General features: G+C 36.3%; 1 protein-coding gene and 1 long non-coding RNA gene across 4 annotated transcripts in view; one reads left to right on the top strand and one right to left on the bottom strand.

Annotated features, from left to right (window-relative positions):
- Positions 1-18,838, top strand: part of LOC143218078 (nephrin) — a 314,437-nt gene that overhangs the window by 105,295 nt on the left and 190,304 nt on the right. For 2 of the 3 annotated variants that reach the window (XM_076443051.1, XM_076443053.1), the window contains exon 3: positions 12,868-12,906. The exons of the other annotated variant lie outside the window; for it this stretch is intronic. In XM_076443051.1, coding sequence (XP_076299166.1) covers positions 12,868-12,906 — 39 coding nt within the window. The remainder of the gene's footprint in view (positions 1-12,867; positions 12,907-18,838) is intronic. 3 annotated transcript variants of the gene reach the window in all.
- On the bottom strand, positions 2,808-13,269 carry LOC143218079 (uncharacterized). Its single transcript, XR_013010970.1, has 3 exons — positions 12,547-13,269; positions 6,381-6,655; positions 2,808-6,289 (listed from the first exon to the last, which is right to left on the bottom strand). It is a non-coding gene; the product is annotated as an uncharacterized LOC143218079 (long non-coding RNA).

Genomic DNA, 18,838 nt, shown 5'->3' with positions numbered 1-18,838 from the left:
GACATTATTTTTTTATGACTGCATCTGCCGCGCCTATCGCGCCGAGAGTTCAAAAGAAAGCCGAACGTAAAGACCGCCGAACGTTAAAACGTCTGCAGTAGACGCGCTCTGATTTGTTCGTGTTTTTCGTTAATAACTCCTTAACGAAGCAGCATAGAAGATTTTCGCAAAGGATCCATCCCTTTCAAGAAAGTACATTTTTGGGACGCTTCGTATAATTGACTTGTATATTATTTTCATATCATGTATCTCGAGTGATATTTCATTTATTCGAAGCTGTACCAACGAGGTTTCCAATTGTTCCGCGAGCCACGGTACATCCGAGCGTCTCCTCGTTCCTCGGTGGGAATCCGGCCGCAGTTTTTTCAAAATATGCGAAAACGTAAGGTGTCCTTTTGCCGGTGTGCGCCGCGCCGTGTGTAAATGCTCCGGAGACGGTGGCGCTGCGTCTTACGTTTGCGGAATGCATAATCAAAGCGGAGGTCATTGTTAGGAGGGGAAAAATATTGTTTCAAAGGGGTCGCCGCGCCGGGAAACGCGGAAGCTCGTTATATGCGAGGAAAAAACAAAGAGCTGGTGGAAACGACAGTTGCCTCGGCAACTTTCGAGCACAAAGAACACCAGGTGTTCCTTCGTTTTATCGACGGTTTCGAATTTGCCGTGCGGAATATGGCGACCTCGTTTGACAGATCGATCCGTGTAGATAACGTGATAGCAAATAGCGAGAGAGTAGGGAACTTGTCCTTCGTAAAAGTTCGGCGCTCAAAACTTCCCGCTGGAACTTCGATCACCGGGCGACGTTATTAATTACGCGGCATAATTAAAAAGCTGTTTATTCGATCGACCGTCTGCGCAACGAAATCGAACCGCAGGCACGCTTTGAGCCACGGCGCATGACTTCCGCTCGTCGAAACTGCTCGAAAAGCGAACCTCTCTGATAAAGGCGTAGCCTAACCGGAAAGATCTAGCCGCGATATTAAAGTCTATCTTGTTCTATGCGGCTACAATCTGTGTGAAAGCGCTAGAAACAAAGGCAAACTGCAGAAAATTACAAAGCGCGGGAGAATTGCCTCGGATAGCGTTATCGGGGCGCAGGGAAAATGGCGGACGATGCTTTCAGTCTTGGCCAAACTGCCTAACGTTATTAAGAACAAAGGAGCCGCCATTTTTTCCGGAAAATACACAGTGACTGCGTTAAAACTGAAATTCCAATGGGAGGATAACGACTGGAATAACAGAAAATATTTGTTCAACAAATGGACCAGGGAAAAGCACTTTTATTCAATTACCCTTGCCCTGTGATCTTCTCCGCGACTAGCATTAGAATCTATTCATTTTCCAGAAGAGTAAGACAATTTATATACGTCTAATCTATTGCTTAAACATGGATAACAGGCGAACAGAATTTTATTTCAACTTAGAAAGAAAGGATAACATTTATACGTAATATGACTTGATATTACACGTATAATTGTCTTCAAAGCTACAATAATTGGAATTTAATCATTTCATGGAAGAGAAAGAAACAGGAAATATGTTCTATATTTACTTTGTTGTTTAAACATTGATGGCAAGCGAACAGAATTTTATTTCAGCTCTGAAAAAGAACAAGGTACATACTTAGCAGATTTTGTTTGAAATCTTTATTTTCAAATTTACAATAGTATTTTTGATATTGTATGGAAAGAGGATAGAAACGGATATTGAAAGTTTGCAAACGCTTTGGCCCGAAGTTGTGAAACAAAATGACAGGATACAATATTTTTGGGGGCTCCGACCACAAGTTTACCGATACACGTGCAGATCTATGACATTTTTCCCCGAATTTCAGTGTTTCCAATCTGCGGTAGGAAACAGATAAACTCGGATCCCGAATGTTTGAACAAAATATTTGTAAGTGGAGCCTTTCGAGGCAAGAGCTAGAAATAGTGATTAGAAATGATTACGATGTCGATTCTGTGCAAAATCTTTTTTACTAGTCTGAAGAACAAGGAGAGGCAATTGAGAGAGTGTGTCTTTTGTCGTAAGAAACTCATTAACAGATTTACCATAATTTTTAACAATTTTTCTGCGATTTCTTCGCAGTTTCTCGAGGTACATAAAACTCAGGAGAGTCATTATTGCTTGCGATAAACGTATCAGCAAATTTTGATAACTTGTGCATCGATCGTAACACAAAGGAACTAGTAATGACAGAAATATATTCTTCGTTTTCTTCATAACTTTATTAATATATGTATATTACCGAATTCTTAAATTCTAATATTTTCAGTGCTCTGTGTTTTGCTTGTTTATTTTTGTGTTAAATGCATGAAATCCGCAGTTTAGGTATTATATTTGATTTTATTGTTAAAAAAAATTTTGCAACATTAAATCTCTGAATAATTAAAAATTCTGAACAGCTAGATTTATAAAAATTGGAACCAAAAGAAGATTTGATTTTCCAACCAGATGTTCTTAGTGTTCTTCTTACACGTTCCATAGAGAATAAATATTTTATTAAACATTGTTTAACATCTCCTGATGCTAAATTTTACAAGACCTAAGTTGCTATAAAATATAGATCTGAAATTGAGTTGTACTTGAAACGTATCACAGACCTAACTAACCTAAACCATCATGTTATTATGAATTACCAAGCGAGATCTATGTCACTCATAGTCCGGGTTAGATCTGAATGAGATCTAGGTTAGATCTGGTAATTATAGGCAAACTATGATAATCATATATCTTACAGTAGCTGCCTCAAAGACACAGTAAATTAGATGGTATTAAATATGTGTAGTGCTGAACATAGTTCCCTGTACATCTTGGAAAATATGTTATGTACCAATTATTCTTTTATAAAATACTCTAAAAATAGGAAACAACGTTTTGTCGTTACTAGATCTTGTTCACAAACTTCATCTAGCTTCTATTTCTTAAAGTCGATTTAAAAAATTGTTATTTTTCACAAAACCCTACAGTACACTTATCTATGTTATCACGAGTTTCACGAGTTACTATAACTATTTTATAAAATATAATATTAAATGAGGAATTCAGTTTTCAATCTGCAAGATACTGATTTATGGATGTTGTGTAACATCTATCTATCCACAGTCTACATATAATTATGATGTAATTAAACTTACGTTATTTCTGTAGTTCAAAAGCACACAATTTCCAAAAACCGAATTTTTACTTCACCAAAGGCACGTAATCCCTCAATAGGATTCTCTGTATCCAGAAACTGGAAATAATGATCAGAAACTACTATGGCGGCTTGTAAAGCCAAAGTCGGTGCTTGCCAGGGGCGATGGTGAGCGTCATTAGGGCGTGATTGACATTAACTGCTTTCAATAGAGATTAATTAGTCGAAACTTGGACGGATAGGATAGTCTCTCGTCTCTGATCCCGGAGCACGAGGCTAGTGTTACTCGCTTTGACCGGAAATTATCAATTTTTGGCGGAACGCAACGTAAATGCAACTTTCGCGAATTTTCACCTGGCTTTTCATGTGAATCTGTGTTTATATCGTTAGATAAGTGAACCGCCTTCTTAAGGCACATATCTAAAAATGTGTCAGCAAAAGGAGTTGTTTAAATTCGTATGAATTCATTTGATTCATACTAAATCTATGTATATTCATAATAATTAAAATGCTGCTTTAGTTTATTTATTTCAGACCAGAATCGTGTCAACTAATAAGACACTTTAAGAAACCCTTAAGGGATTAGTTATGCCCCTCTTCAAGGTACCATAACTCCTATAATTTTGAGTATTTTGACTTGAGAAAATTCTATTGTGTAGTTCAAATACTAGAAAATGTGTATGCAAAACCTGGGTTTAAAACAACCATCTGTTTCCTTTAGAAAAATTTCCCTGGCCCTAGAAAATGACGGTTTAGATCAGAAGATCCCTTTAAAGCTCGACTCCTTTGGCGCGGAATGACTCGCGGTAACGATTCAAATGTGGCCCGCGTTAAATTGAATGTCTGGCAACACGATTTCAAAAACATAATTTATATTTTACGCAGCCGCAGCGTTAAACCGTCGGGGTCCCCTTGGTTATTCAGTGAACCAGCGCCGTGGAAATGAACTGCAAATTCACTCCTCGGGAATATAAGTGGAATAAGGAGAGAGCCAGCCCTCGTGCAATTGCTTCGAAATGATAGAAAAATACAGCGGGCGGCGATGTACTTGAATTAAGGGCGACCCACTCTTAAACGCGCTGCCACACACATACGCTCACACCTACATACAAGTATATCTATATACGATGTGTACGTATATGTGTACACAGTCGCGCGGGCCCTAGTTATTTACTTCGTCCATTATACGTGCATCCGTAAGTGTGTTCTCGCATGCCACGCCAAATGGCGAGACCGTGTATGTTTATCAGCTTCCAAAGGGAATATGCAAATTGAATTGTTTCAATCCATCACGGTGTTTTTGGACCCAATAATTGAACTCGTCTAAACTATACGGAACTCTCGAAACGGTTCGTCGAATATCAACGAAAATATATTTGCAGATGTTGGATAAAAACGTTCATTTACAGTAGATCCGATCATCAGAACAATTGTGAAAGCTGAGTCAAAGGATGAGGATGACCCTTATTAATTCTTTTTTAGTCTAACTATTGACAATATACCAGAGAGACTAGGAATATGAGATATATTTTTTAATCTGGAAATTCCCAGAATAGATATACAGTAAAGCCTCGATTTAAGAAAAACGACTATCCCCTCTACTGCCAGGCTTTACTGTAAGTGGAATAATATCGGTGTAATATCGCGACACAAACATTCTTAAAAGTATTAATATATTGCATATTGGGGTCAAAACCATGGTATCTGTGACAAAGTTTTAAAATACACACGTCATTTTACGATAACACATGTTGATTGTCTTTTAACATTTAAAAATGGTCGTTTATAGACTGCTGTGTGTGTTCTGTTTTCATTTCATCTTTGATTAATTACAATTTGACAGATATCCAATGTGAAAACATTTTTAAACCTCTGGTCTTCAGAATAAAGTCGAGAGGCTAATCAGTGAAATACATTTTACTGTGTCCTTCAAATCGCACAAATAAAATATTTTTCACGCTTCGGCAATTAAGAAAGATGAATATCGTACTCGAACGAGACACTCCGTGTCGTTCAGCAAATAGTCGCGTGAATATTTTGCGAATCGCGTCGGCTCAAAGTGACGTGAGATTATCGGAAACAACTTATCTGCAACTCGATTGCAATATACACAGACGAATCGTGCAAAATCGATTTATACACTACGAAACGATGCAGCAGAATTTTGTCGTTGACACAAAAGGACACAGAGGAACAACTTTGTTCGGTGCGGCGGCGGGTGAAGCCATTGTGACCTGCAGAAATGAAATTTATACAGAGGGAAACGTAAAACTTTCGACTAAGAATTTTCCGCGATGGCGAAGACATTTATTGTAAAAGTAATTTCGTGCCATTACCGAGCCATCTCGGCGATACGGAATTTCATAACCCCAGTAAAACGTCTATCTTTCACGTCTTCTTCTAACTTACGCGAGATAAATCGAAAGATGCCTAGGGCCCTCTATTGAATATATAAAAATGTTAATATTTATGTCTTCACCAAATATTGACAGGTTTTATTTATACAAAGCAGCGAATTACAATCGATCGAATACAAAATCGTTGAAGTAGTTTATCAATTACTAGTTCATCAGTTATTACTATTTTAATGCAAAACCGGACTGAAAATAAAATATTGTAACTCGTAAACCGAGTACAACAAAATTAAAATATTAATCGTTTCCTAATCTCAAAGACCGATTTTCTGAGAAGCTGATATCATTTTACAGGAGAAATCAATAATTGCTACTCGGCAAGTGAAAAATATTTAAATAATTTTTATATTATACTATAAATATACAGTATTATACTATAAATTATATTATACTAATATTTATTTATATAGTATATATAATTAAATAAATAGTATAGTATAATATAAATATTTTTAATTAAATATTTAACTAGTTTACAGGAGAAAACGATCTTATTTGCCAACCCAATAACAATTAAAAGTGCAGAGTGAAGCATTTCAATTTCCACGTCGTTAACTTCCAGCACATTCGTCGCGAAATCTTGGCAATTTCTTTTTCGGCGAGAGCGTGCTTAAGACTTTAAGGCGACTCTAATTTTTTGAAAATGAAACCACATATCTTTCCAGCTGTACAGTCTTCTCTTAGACGGGTTCATTGCCTCAGGACTGTATCGGACAGGTCACGCGATCGAGATAGGGTCCATCTAAACGAAAAACATTTCGGAAATTATTACCTTTACTCCAGAGCGAAAGCGAAAATTGTAAGGTAATTTATTAAGATGCCAAATAACTTACGCCCAAAATCATAACATGTAGGAAATGTAATAATGAGGATGAAACACCGGTGTTAGGAACCAACTTCTTTATTATTCAAGCTAACACGTCCGATGCTGGCTACGATCGCACAAAGAATGCCCTCGAAGACCGCCGCGCATCGGCAGGAGCGGGCCACTCGTCATGTGCCGCCTTTAGGCGATAAGGTTTTCGTAAACCTCTTCGCCGTCTCTAGAAACCGATCAGGTTTCTATAGACTCCGCCGACACCGTCTCTCATAATCTGCCGACAGTCTCCTACAAACATAATCATTTCAAAATTAGTTCTGGTCTACATATACATTGACTATCTTGGGACAAGCAGTTCACTTATGACAACATCTTGAAAAATAATTTAAATATTCTTTTATGTAATTTTTAACAACACAGTCGGAACATTATTCCTATTAAAACGATACCAAACACGGCACCATTTAGAACAAATTTACTTATTTAATCCACCATGCAGTAGAACCTCGATTATCCGAACGAAATCTGAATTTCCCATTGTGCCAAAACGTGTTTGTTTTATATGTAAAATTTTAGCTACATGTCTGCACTCATTTCGATCAGAAAAATGCCAGGAATATAGAATCAAGTATAAAAATCCAGAATTTCATTTTATTGGACTGTTATACATTTATGACAACAATGAGCAAGTGTAATTTAAAGCAGCGGACAGATTAAAAGAATTTAAATGTGTTGGTTTCAGCTGGTTAAAATCGTTAAAGAAAGCATGAGACTCCTTTGAACAATTTATAAACAATTTTTATTTTGAATGCAGATCTGCAGTCTACTAATTACACAGTCTGAATTACCTTGCGATATTTGCTGTTTCCGAGCCACGGAAGTTTTGTGTACATTCATAAAAAAGATCCGAGTTTTAAAAGTGGCTGTGATTGTCTCATGAAATGTGCTGAGACATAAAGGAACCTGCATAATCATTTCCAACGGGAGCAACCTTATAATTTCAACAATTGCAAACTAAAAAATCTGAAGCCGGTGGTTTGGCAGGTTCAGTGTTAAAGAACGAGAGACGAATGAGGAAGTAGCAACGATCGCCGACGAAAGAAACCAGTGAGTTCGTCTGTGAGAAAAGGGTTCGGGGCCGTTTATGGTCGGTGCGAGCGCATCGACGCCTCGGCACCTTGACTCGTTTGCTCGGTACGTGGCAATCGACTCTCGTGTGAAATAGTCGGGGGTAATAAGACGAGGGAACGCCACCTGTTTCCAAGTGTTATGAAACCTCCGGCCAGTTGCCCCGCCCCCGCCTCACAACGACATCACGCCATGTAGATACACATTGTACCCTGTCCGCACACTTACATCCCCCAAGCTGAGTTGCTCGGCTAACACCGCGTTATTCCCATCAAGCCCCATTATCGCCAAGGTTACTCCCCGCGAATCCGCAAGATTTTGTCGCCAAACAGTCCAGATGACGCGCGCCCTGCCTTTTGCCAATGCGACTTCCTTCCTCTCGGACACCGCAATTTTTCGCAATTCTTTTCTTTTTTTTTTGCAATTTTTACCGCAGCTCAAAATCGTCGGTAGAGGAGGACACAGATCATTATGGCGGACCCGAGGGCTTTCAGATTGTTACAACCTGGTCGATCGTTCGTTGACTCCTTCGGCGCACGTCACCTCGTGAAACCGAACCCTCCCACATGGCTTTTTATTAAATATAACCTCTTCGATTCTCTTAATTAATCGTTGCTAATTAATCCTTGCATTAATTCTTGATTGGCGCACTGAGGGCCGAGATGCAGACAAAATTTAAATTTAAATTAGAAATGGTGCAGATTTATAGATTTTCATGTGCTTCATTTGAATTGAATTTTTTTTAACATTAGTTTTATTTATTATTACTTCATTTGACCTGTTTTTTTTTATTTCTCCTATAAATTATTACATATTTGGTATGTAATCCAGTAGATTTGTACCCGGAGAACCTGCAGATCAATGGTTCAGGAATATGGTTGCTGAAAAATGAGCATTTTTTAGTATCTTTGACAGGTAAGGGCGCTGATATATTAGTTTGTAGTAGCGATCGCGCGCCTCTTACGGTATCGAACATCACTACAAACCAATATGGCGGCGCGCTTACCTTTCAAAAACAATGCGAATTGCTCAATTTTAAGCAAGCATAACTTCTGAACCATTGACCCTATAGGATCGAAACTTCGATCTGCAGGTTCCCCGGGTACAAATCTACTGGATTACAAATTACCAAATACATCGTAATTTATAGGAGAAAGGAAAAGTTTTGAGTCCGGTAAAGAAAAGAGCAGCCGATCTAGCGACTTTGCTTCACGGATGGATAAATTATCTTCTGCTTCCAATAGCTGAAGCACTTCTTCGGCCAATTCTGTCACTGGTTTTCGTGGTATGTGTTGATGTGAAATTACTGGAACGTTGTCAACAGTCTGTGGAGAGCATCGGAACCATAAGAACGGCCGTCCCTCGTTATAAGATTATCGATCGAACCGCACTGAGAATAATCGCGCGTTTATTTCTATCACGATGCACTCGTCGATGGCCGCTCAGGGCCGCGATTTCAACCGTAGAAATTGTGGAGGCTACACCGGAAACAGATCCCCGGTTTCCCGTGCTGGCGTCCCGCCAACAACCCCATGAACTTTTAGAAATTTTAGTGCTCGCGTCATGAATCTTTGATCGTGTTCCGACTGAACGAACCTGGGGAAACAGAGAATCCGTTTAATTCTCGGGTCGCGCGATTGTCTTCCGAGAAATATCAAGGATCGTTGCGAACGTGGACCAGTTGGCTGACCACACGGTGGTCAGGATCAAAGAATTTAGTGACACCTCGCTGAAAGATCTGCTTTCTCGCATCGATAACTAATTTTTACAGGGTGAGCCACCTAACTTGATCACCTCGAATAACGTCTAAACCAATTAATTATATATTTATTGTGTTTATTGTGTCCACTTTGCTTTTTTAAAAATGTAACCGTATATTCTTCCAATCGATTAACCCATTCATGTGAGAAAATGATTAGTTCAGCAGATATTTTAATTTCAGAGTGTTGCCAAGTTCTTAAATTCTTTACATTTTCTTACTGTCTTAAATTGCACCACTGCATCTGTGTCACAAATAAATAAAGTCTACAGTCTAATATAATAACATTGCTAGTATACTCTCAATTAAATTTTTCAAAAATAATCTGCGATAGCGATAGATTGCATGAGGATCTGCTAAATAAATTATAAGAAAAAGAAGTGTATTTTCCCTTTTAATAATTATAATAAATCGAAAACAACATAATAATGTTCTCAAATTACTTTAATGGCTTCACAACTTTTTGTTAGCACGGAACACCATTTCTAAAATTGATCTCACTGGATCGCCGAATGAAATTTTCAAGCTATTTTTCTTCCGTCGGTTATGCTCGCGAGACGTTAAGTGGATTAGCTTATTTTCAACGCGAGGGTGTTTAATAGCCAGTCTTTTTTCATGCTACGACCACTCTCTTTGAACATGAAAGAGAGCCTTTATCTTTCTATCTCTCCCTCTTCGCGAAACGCCCAGAAAAGTTAATCGAAAGCTTGTCTTATAATCTCGTGACTTCATTTAAAGTATTTATTTCTTTGGAATTGCGCGATCGATCAATATGTCAATACCATAACAGCTCTCCTCTCCACTTTCCTGGAAGTTCGATAATTTAAACCCTTTACCGTGCCCATACTCGCTTTCAACTTTGATAAATGATACTTCGCCCGAGCACGTCACTTTGTTCATACGTTACATCTATCTCGCATAATGTAATTCAGTCTTAATTGATGTTTATCGCGCCCTTTACGCCGGGCCGGCTGCGAGCCGGGGCTAAATCGAACAATTAACTTCCTAAATAAATAAAACCGACTACGAGAATAACAAGGGAGACGGTGGCGTGATTGTTGCTAGCTGTGGAAGTGAACTCTGAACAATGTTAAATTCGATTAACAATGTTAAAGTACGATCAATATTTTGTTGGAAAACAGAGCAGAATTTTTATTGTTGTTTAAATTTTATATTATCAGGATTGTCTACGAACCAGTCACAACGCCTATCATATGGTGGCGTCTCGTACATAAAGTCTAAAATGTTGTGTTTAGTAATTGGCAAGGAACCATATTACGTAATAAAATAGGTACTTACTTTATTCTTTTTTTTTGCGCTTGTAAAATTAATCTGTAAGACACGAATAACTTGAACCGATTCTCTCCCTCCCTTCTCCTTCAAAAGGCAGAGTTGGACATTAATCGATTAAAATTTTAATCAAGATTGATTGATTAATGTGTACGATGAAAAAAAGGAATCATTGAAAAATCGACGATAGACTCAATCGATTGACGAAGTTAATCGTCAATCGTTAATTAAAAATAGAATTCAATCTGTCACTATGGTGCATGAGTGACAGTGTCACGTGACTAATTCGGTGCTGTCAGAGAGGGGGTAACTCTTTCTCCTCAATTCGAGTCAATCACCCTCCCCATTAAGAAGATACGACAAACGTGATGTTTCTTTTACCGTTTAGTCTATTAGAATGGTAACGTAATTGACTGAAGTGACAAGATGCCTTTTGGTACACGCTTTTTTTAAACATAATTCCTGATTTTGATTTAAATAGATGGAATTTAGTATCAGAAAAGTGATACTATTATTATCCGAAAATTCTGTTACCAGAACACTTTTGTTTTCCTATTAGAGATGGTATAAGGTGGCCTCTACTGTACAGTGTTTTAAGCGATACATTTGGCCGATCCGATTGTTGATACAGTCGACGATGCTTTTACAATCGCCCGGAAAGTTCCACACGCGAATTCCTGTATCCGACGACGCCTTTGATCACGGTACCATGAAAATGGACGGATAAATGGTACCTATGTGCCCGCGGAAATTAGTTAAATTTAATTACCGTGATGTAAATTGCCTTAGCGCAACAAACGCCGATTCGAGTAGAATAAGTATACAATGTACAATATAGAATGTGCAATACAAAAATTCCGAATCTATGTATAATGCAACATATACAATGCGAAAACAATATGAAAGTTGCACTACACAATATAGAATCTACAATGTACATTAGGTTGGCAACTAAGTTCGCGACCCTCCACATTTTCTCAAACAAAGTCGTTTATACAATTTTTTTAAGCACGAGTATTTTATACCAAATTAATCGCAAAATTCAGACCTTCCCATGATATGTAGTTCAAAAGGAATGGTCATCGATTGATGTTATAATGATACAATAAAAGAACTACGAAACAAAAGGTCGCGAATTTAGTTGCCACCCTAATAGAAAATGAAAGGTGCATTGTGAATACAGTGGACCCAAAAAGTACTCACGTACTACATTCGCATTTCTCGAAAAATTGTCGATGTTTAAATTGTGATAATTTCGTAGAAACAAATAGTACAACAATAAGCCTGGGCTCATTTTAAAGCTTGAAGCCTCTGCTTTGGCAAAGCAGTGTTCCTTTTCCTTTGAGATATTTTTCCACAATGTACCAGCTGGGAAACTGAAGACGTTTTTCTTTAAAAAATGCTACAAATTCAAGCGTCTCCAAAAACTCTCAAAAATGTTTGTTGTAAATGAAACTGCCACAGATTTGAAGATTGAAGCCTCCTCTTTACAACCACTCCTCAAGAATTGATCTACGATCGCTTTTCACTGTTTTATAGAACCTAAAACGGGGAACCAGTTCTGTCGTGTTAAGCCATCGTGGTGTAGCTTATACTATTGTAAAGTGGGCGGCATATGGCACACCTCTCATTCGAAGCTCGATGAAACGACTAAAAAAATCGTGTCATTGACAAGAGGAAGCTTCAATCTTTAAATCTATTGTGGTTTTAGTAACGAAAAAAATTTTTCGAAGTTATCCCAGACGTTTAAATGTATAAAATTATCGAAAAGAAACACGTATTCCAAAATTTTTGGCCTGCTGTCATGAAAAAATCCTAAAATAAAATGAACGATGGATTAAGAAATTAGGGGCTTACAGCTTTAAAATGAGTCGAAATTTATTGTCGTATGATCATTTTTTACGAAATTATTACGGTTTAAATTTTAAATATTGGCAATTTTTCGAGGATCGGGTATTTAGGATTGAAATACTTCATGGATCCACTGTAGAAGGTACCTTACCGTTTCGTCTGTTTCCACGGAATCGGCGAGAGCTTCTTTTGTAGAATGACTCTTGTTTATCTCGGAAACGGATCATCGTTCTCGCGGATATTTCCGATAGGAACGTATGGAACACTGCGATCCGTTTCGATTTCGTTGCTCCATTAGCTTGACACTCCTAACAAATCAAATATCCTTGCAGCACTCCTTTCTATTCGAATATCCCACGCTGCACCGCGATATACGATATATCATACATGTATGCGACACGAGCTATTAGAATCACGTAGCTGTTTTTCCGTTCGGCCGATTTCTTATGGTTTATATATGTTTTTGTTCCAGGGGGCCCGCGAACATTTTCTGCTAGGCCTTACCGAGGAGGTTGGTTCGTTTGTTCGATCGTTGATGGTTTGCAATTAGGATTAGTCCATAGATCTTTTCTCTAATCTCTTCCTTGATCTTCTATCACCTATGCATTTTCGCTTTACACTTTCGATATTTATACATATGTCATTTCGGATTTGTTGTCTCTGTGTACCCTTTACTATGAATGTTATTATATATATATATCTATACATCCTCTAGTTTTCCAACTTTTAGTCTACTTTTGTCTTGATAATCTAATTACGGTAGTGTCTTGATATTTTTGAAAAATTCGAGATGTTGATTACACTGTCCAACAGCCAAAAAGTATTTCGATTCCCACTATACGATTCTTATAGAGTTTTTCGCGCTGATTCCAAATCTGTCCTTAATTTTTCTCCCAGACGTACAATTTTTGAGAAAATTGAGTTTAAAAAAAGACATGTTTTTCAACTTTGAACAAATATTGTGATGTTATTATAAAAGATATTGAATTGTTCTTTACAGCAAAAGATTCTGTAGACTCTTTTCTGTCAGAATCTTTTGCTGTAAAGAACAATTCAATATCTTTTATAATAACATCACAATATTTGTTCAAAGTTGAAAAACATGTCTTTTTTTAAAACTCAATTTTCTCAAAAACTGTACGTCTGGGAGAAAAATTAAGGACAGATTTGGAATCAGCGCGAAAAACTCTACAATAAGAATCGCATAGTGGGAATCGAAATACAAAAAAAAAGTTGAAATTTGTTGGACCGTGTTATAAGTATGATTGTTTTTATTAATTATTTGTTAATGACACCCTCGCCAGTATGTTCGTGACATTTTTCTGATTAAAATGATACCCAGCACGACACAGTTCGGTTCGTATTTGCGTGTTTATCTCAGGATACAGTAGAATCTTGATTATCCGAATTAATCACCGGGAACATTTGCTAAATTAAAATTTTACCAGTTTACACATTGAATATTTTGGTATATACTCGCTTCAGATTTTTATATGATCGCTTCAAACTTAAGTCGGAGTGGATAATGGAAAATTCAGTTATCATCGGTTTGGATAATCGAGGTTCTACTGAATCGTGGATTAAACATGTAAATATGTATGATGCAAATCGTACCGTGTTTGGGCTTATTTTAAACAGAAGAATGTCACTAATACGCTGGTAATGGCTCGTAAAGAAATGATCAAAAATAAAACAGTTTTGTCATCCATTAGTAGACAGCGGATTTTATGCATTTATGACAAAAATGAGTTGGTGTAATTTACAACAGTAAATACATTAGACGAATTTAAAAAAAATACTGTTACATTATTTCCAACCCATTGAACGTATTACGAGAGAAAATAAATTTCTATGTCACTCCAGTTGGTTGTAAATCGTGTAGAAAATTTTTATTTTGTATAACGATCCGCTGTCTATTAATTAGCATTGCCTTTTCAATATGTCTGACATGCTTTCGAACTCCTCGAACGTTACCAAACATCGTGTACATCTTTGTCACGTATATCGAGACATTACTGTACAATTTGAAATAGTATTAATTAATCGCTGATTTTCTTGATTGAGGCGATCCAAGATCTATTAACAGAGTAGAATATATGATTAAATCTTTGTCGATGGTCTCTTACAAGAAAATCGGCGAACAAGATACACAGTGGACCACATAAACGTTTGTACACAAATTACTATTTTTTAATTGCACATACTTTCTTCCTTATTTATTCAGAATTGCATCGAGTTTTGCTAGCCATTACTGGGTTCTGTATTGTATGTACTATATGTATACATATTTCTCACACTAAAACTAGTCTGTACACTTTTATACAATGTATACAGAGTGAGTCAGCTAACGTTGCCACCTGAAATATCTTTGTTGTTTTTAGAGATACGTTAAATGTCTGAAGGACGAAGTTGAATGGTAACATGGGGCTCATATAAGATACCAAAAAATTTTTGTTTTTATGTAATTTTTTTTAGAGATATGAAGGTCACCTTCATTTTTTAAATGGAATGTCCTATTTTTTATACCATAGATCGGTAGAGGATCAAATTCTGAATATAAAAATGTTGACGTCCATATGTCCAAAATCTAATAGTTAGCGAGATATTATCTAAACAATTTTCTTTCTTCTTTGGATAATATCTCGTTAACTATTAGATGTAGGACATATGAAGGTCAACACTTTTGTACTCAGAATTTGATACTCTATCAATCTATGATATAAAAAATAGGACATTCTATTTTTAAAAAATGAAGGTGAACTTCATATCTCTAAAAAAAATTACATATAAACAAAAATTGTTTTGGTATCGTATGGGCCCCATTTTACCATTCAACTTTGTTCTTCAGATATTTGACGTATCTTTAAAAGCAACAAAGATATTTAGAAGGCAACGTTAGGTGACTCACCCTGTATATTCTCTACATATACTTTATGTTCAATTTGACTTCCTCATAAGTGGTATTTGATAATGTTAGACATGTAAGACGTTAACTATTTATGTATCAAATTTAATGAAACAACGAAAGCTATATGTTCCTAATTGATTCAATTTCATTGAAAGGTCATTTACCTTTTCCATGTATTTTACAGGAATGGTGGTTAAACCATTGAATGACATAAGCAAGGTATTCTTAAATTACACAATTCTCTCAAAACCAAACGCTGCTAAAACTCCAATAAAGTCAAATGGAATAAAGGTTATCCTTCTGTGTGCTACTAGGTGTGTAATACCATCTAGAATGAACACAATGGCGAAGCTTATGTTTCGAGCATTGAATTTTGTTGTGAAGATCCCCAGGATGAACCTGGTGTTCGGTGAGAAAATAATCCATGGAAAATTTGAAATTGTTCGGACAACGGGAAGTTGTACCAGATTGAATTTGGAAATTGTTTATTCTGTAATTCGTTTTTCTCGATTGCTCTATGCTGTTACTATGCAATTTTGTAACATTTTTTTTTTAACCGCAAGTTCGCTTTGAAAAAAAAAACAATTATCGACAATTGATTTTCAAAAATACGAATTTCTCTATGGGATTATATCTGTCTGATTCAATTATGCAACTTTTATGCGAGGAATTTCTTTATTATATGCACACATCACAATAACTCCGTTTCTCTGTTCATTTGGATCACAGGTAAACATTCTGCTTTATTCATAGTTTGAAAAAACTTCTTAGAAGAAAGTTATACTATCATAATAACAGTGGAAAGAATTACCTCTCATTTTTTAACAAGGTTTCAAGATTGTTGGTATTTTTTTATTGAGGTCTCATATTTTTTTCTAGCTTATTGTAGAGCATAACCATTCTTTAATGATATCAACAATATGGTTATTATAGTCGTCGGATTTGTATTGTTTTATGCTCTACAATAATATAAAAAGTAAACATGTGGTTTCATTTTAAATAATATTAGTAACCTTGATATATCGTTAAAAAGTGACCTTCAAAAGAAATTCTTAGTATAATTCTGTTCGCAGATGTTTTTAAGTAAATAAGGCAAATAATTTGTTGATCCCATTTATCTCAGACCACATTGTTATAAAATAGCAAATTCAAGAATGCATAAAACAGGTAAATATAGTAACAATGTTTGGAATTGGCAGAAACAAGTTACAAAAATAAGGAATTATCAAACGTAACACGACTTCCCATCATCCAAACACTTTCAAATTTTCCAGACCATTTTCTCACCTGAAAATATATTTAAAAATTGATTTCCACCAATCGCAAGCTTCACCCTAATAAACCCACAGTACTTGTATACAAGCCTGCAGGAAACACGTGTCAGATTTTTCATTGAATGGAATCGAATCGAATCGAAACGCTGAAGCATCGTTTAATTGGCAGTCGACCGGTTCCGATTTAATGCTCGCCGGCTCCAGAGGTTCTTTATGCCGGGAATTTACACTGGCGTTCACCACTCGGCATAGAAAATTTCCTCGTGCCGTATGCATAACAAAGCGCTGTAAGATGCTGCAGCTGTCTCGCGATCGATCCTCTTTGTACTCGTTTGCTGCTTTATGAATTACAAATCGCAATTAATTCAACCAAAGTAGGTAAACATCCTATCGAGAGACTCTCCTGCTAATTCACCGCGGCAATTTCGAAAAATCACGCTCCGCTAGAGCACGTGAAACTTTTACCACGACTTTTTCGTTTAAAACTTTTAATTTGTTAACGAAAGATACCTCACGTTTGTGGCTTTCGAAATTCTCCGCGATTCCAAGTACAACGTGGACTCGAAAGATCAAAAAATTGCTCGAACAAAAATTACTCAATAATTATACGATGAAAGAATGGCAATAAACAAAATTGATAAGGAACTTTTATTTAATAAAAACTGCAGACTACTTTAACATTTTAAATAAATTGTAGTATTTTTCTAATTAGTTGATCATACCCTCTTTAAAAAAAAATATTAGGGTTGTTGAATCGAAAATGTTAATTTATTTTCGAATACTTTTTTTAAAGAGCATACGAACCAAGAACTGTGGCCGGTTTTAAAACATTAATTTCGTCATTAATATGCGATTCAAAATTTTTTAGATCTCTCAAATTTTGGACTTTTATCCGCTGGATCGAGCACTGTGCATTGTTGAGAATCTTTCGAGTGCACAAGCGCTTTTTCATTTTCCAGTCCAGTGTTTCACGCTTCTGTTCTCCGCAGTTACATTGTATTGCCAAACACTACTGTTTTGATATTATTTCTTCTCTCGCACGGTGGTTCCGCGTACTGCGGAAACTTCATCTGGATATGTATCTAGCAAACAGAGAGGAGAATTCCAAGTAAAAAACAGATGGAAGGTAAGTTGCTATTATTTTTACAAACGCGAGTATACTGTGGATGAACAAATTCGAGAGTACCGAAGCAAAAACACGTTCAGCTGGCAGACACATCCAATCAAACGGACGCGTTTCCTTTATCGCGTGACGCGTTAAAACTTTGCTAAATTGTTGCCAACCGGGCTTTGACCTCAAAAAAACTCGCATTAGCATTAGCTGATTAATGTCCATGCGTGACCATCACATGCTCTCTACCTTTTTTCCGCTGTGTCTGACAATTATGCAACGGGTAACGTGGTGAAACAAAGTTGCTTTATTTTCGAATTGATCTCTGGACTGCGGGTTTTCATTTTCATCACATTATACGGAATACTTATACTTATTACTAGACTGCGGACCTTTATTTATTTATGGCTTATACAAATTTCCAAAAAATGATGGAGTATTAGATTCGTCAGAATTTAGTACGATTTTTATATATTTTGTATCTACACATGCTATTACCAATGAAAATAGGATTTTATTTGGTTCCACTTTCTTATAATCAAAAGTGACTAATGTGTATGGTATTAGAAAAATAACAAGATTAAATTCATTTATATTTTGTGCGATTTTTACTATAATATACACTGGAGTCAAAAAATGTATTCGATCAATTCCCATGAAAACACCTTCACAATCTCAATGATTGTCAAATAAAAAATATGTGTGGGTTTACTGTATTCACCATGCACCTTTCATTTTCTACATTGTACATTGTAGATTCTATATTGTGTAATGCGACTTTTTCAAATTTGTTTCGCAGTGTATACACCGATGGAATTAATTCTAGACACTTTGAATAAAAATATTCTTTATTTCATATTTGTGCTGAAAATGTATATGCTGCTATGCTAAATTAATACCGTAATATTTTTATTGTAATCTATAATGTTTATACTTAATATTTTCACATGATATGGTTTGTGAATGTTTTCAAATTTTAATTTTAAAAATCTAAAAGGTTTTTGCGCCTGGCAACGCGAAACGTCGCATGATGTGAAATGATTGTTGTAACAACCAATCAGGAAGGCGTTGACGGTCTTTACAGACAGTTTCATCATCGTTTTAGTCAAGCATTGTGTTCTCAGAAGCGAGGACCTTAGACAAGTTTTTA

Source organism: Lasioglossum baleicum, chromosome 18 (assembly GCF_051020765.1).
Source record: "Lasioglossum baleicum chromosome 18, iyLasBale1, whole genome shotgun sequence".
Classification (NCBI taxonomy): Eukaryota; Metazoa; Arthropoda; class Insecta; order Hymenoptera; family Halictidae; genus Lasioglossum; species Lasioglossum baleicum.
This window is presented reverse-complemented; position numbering and strand designations above follow the sequence as displayed.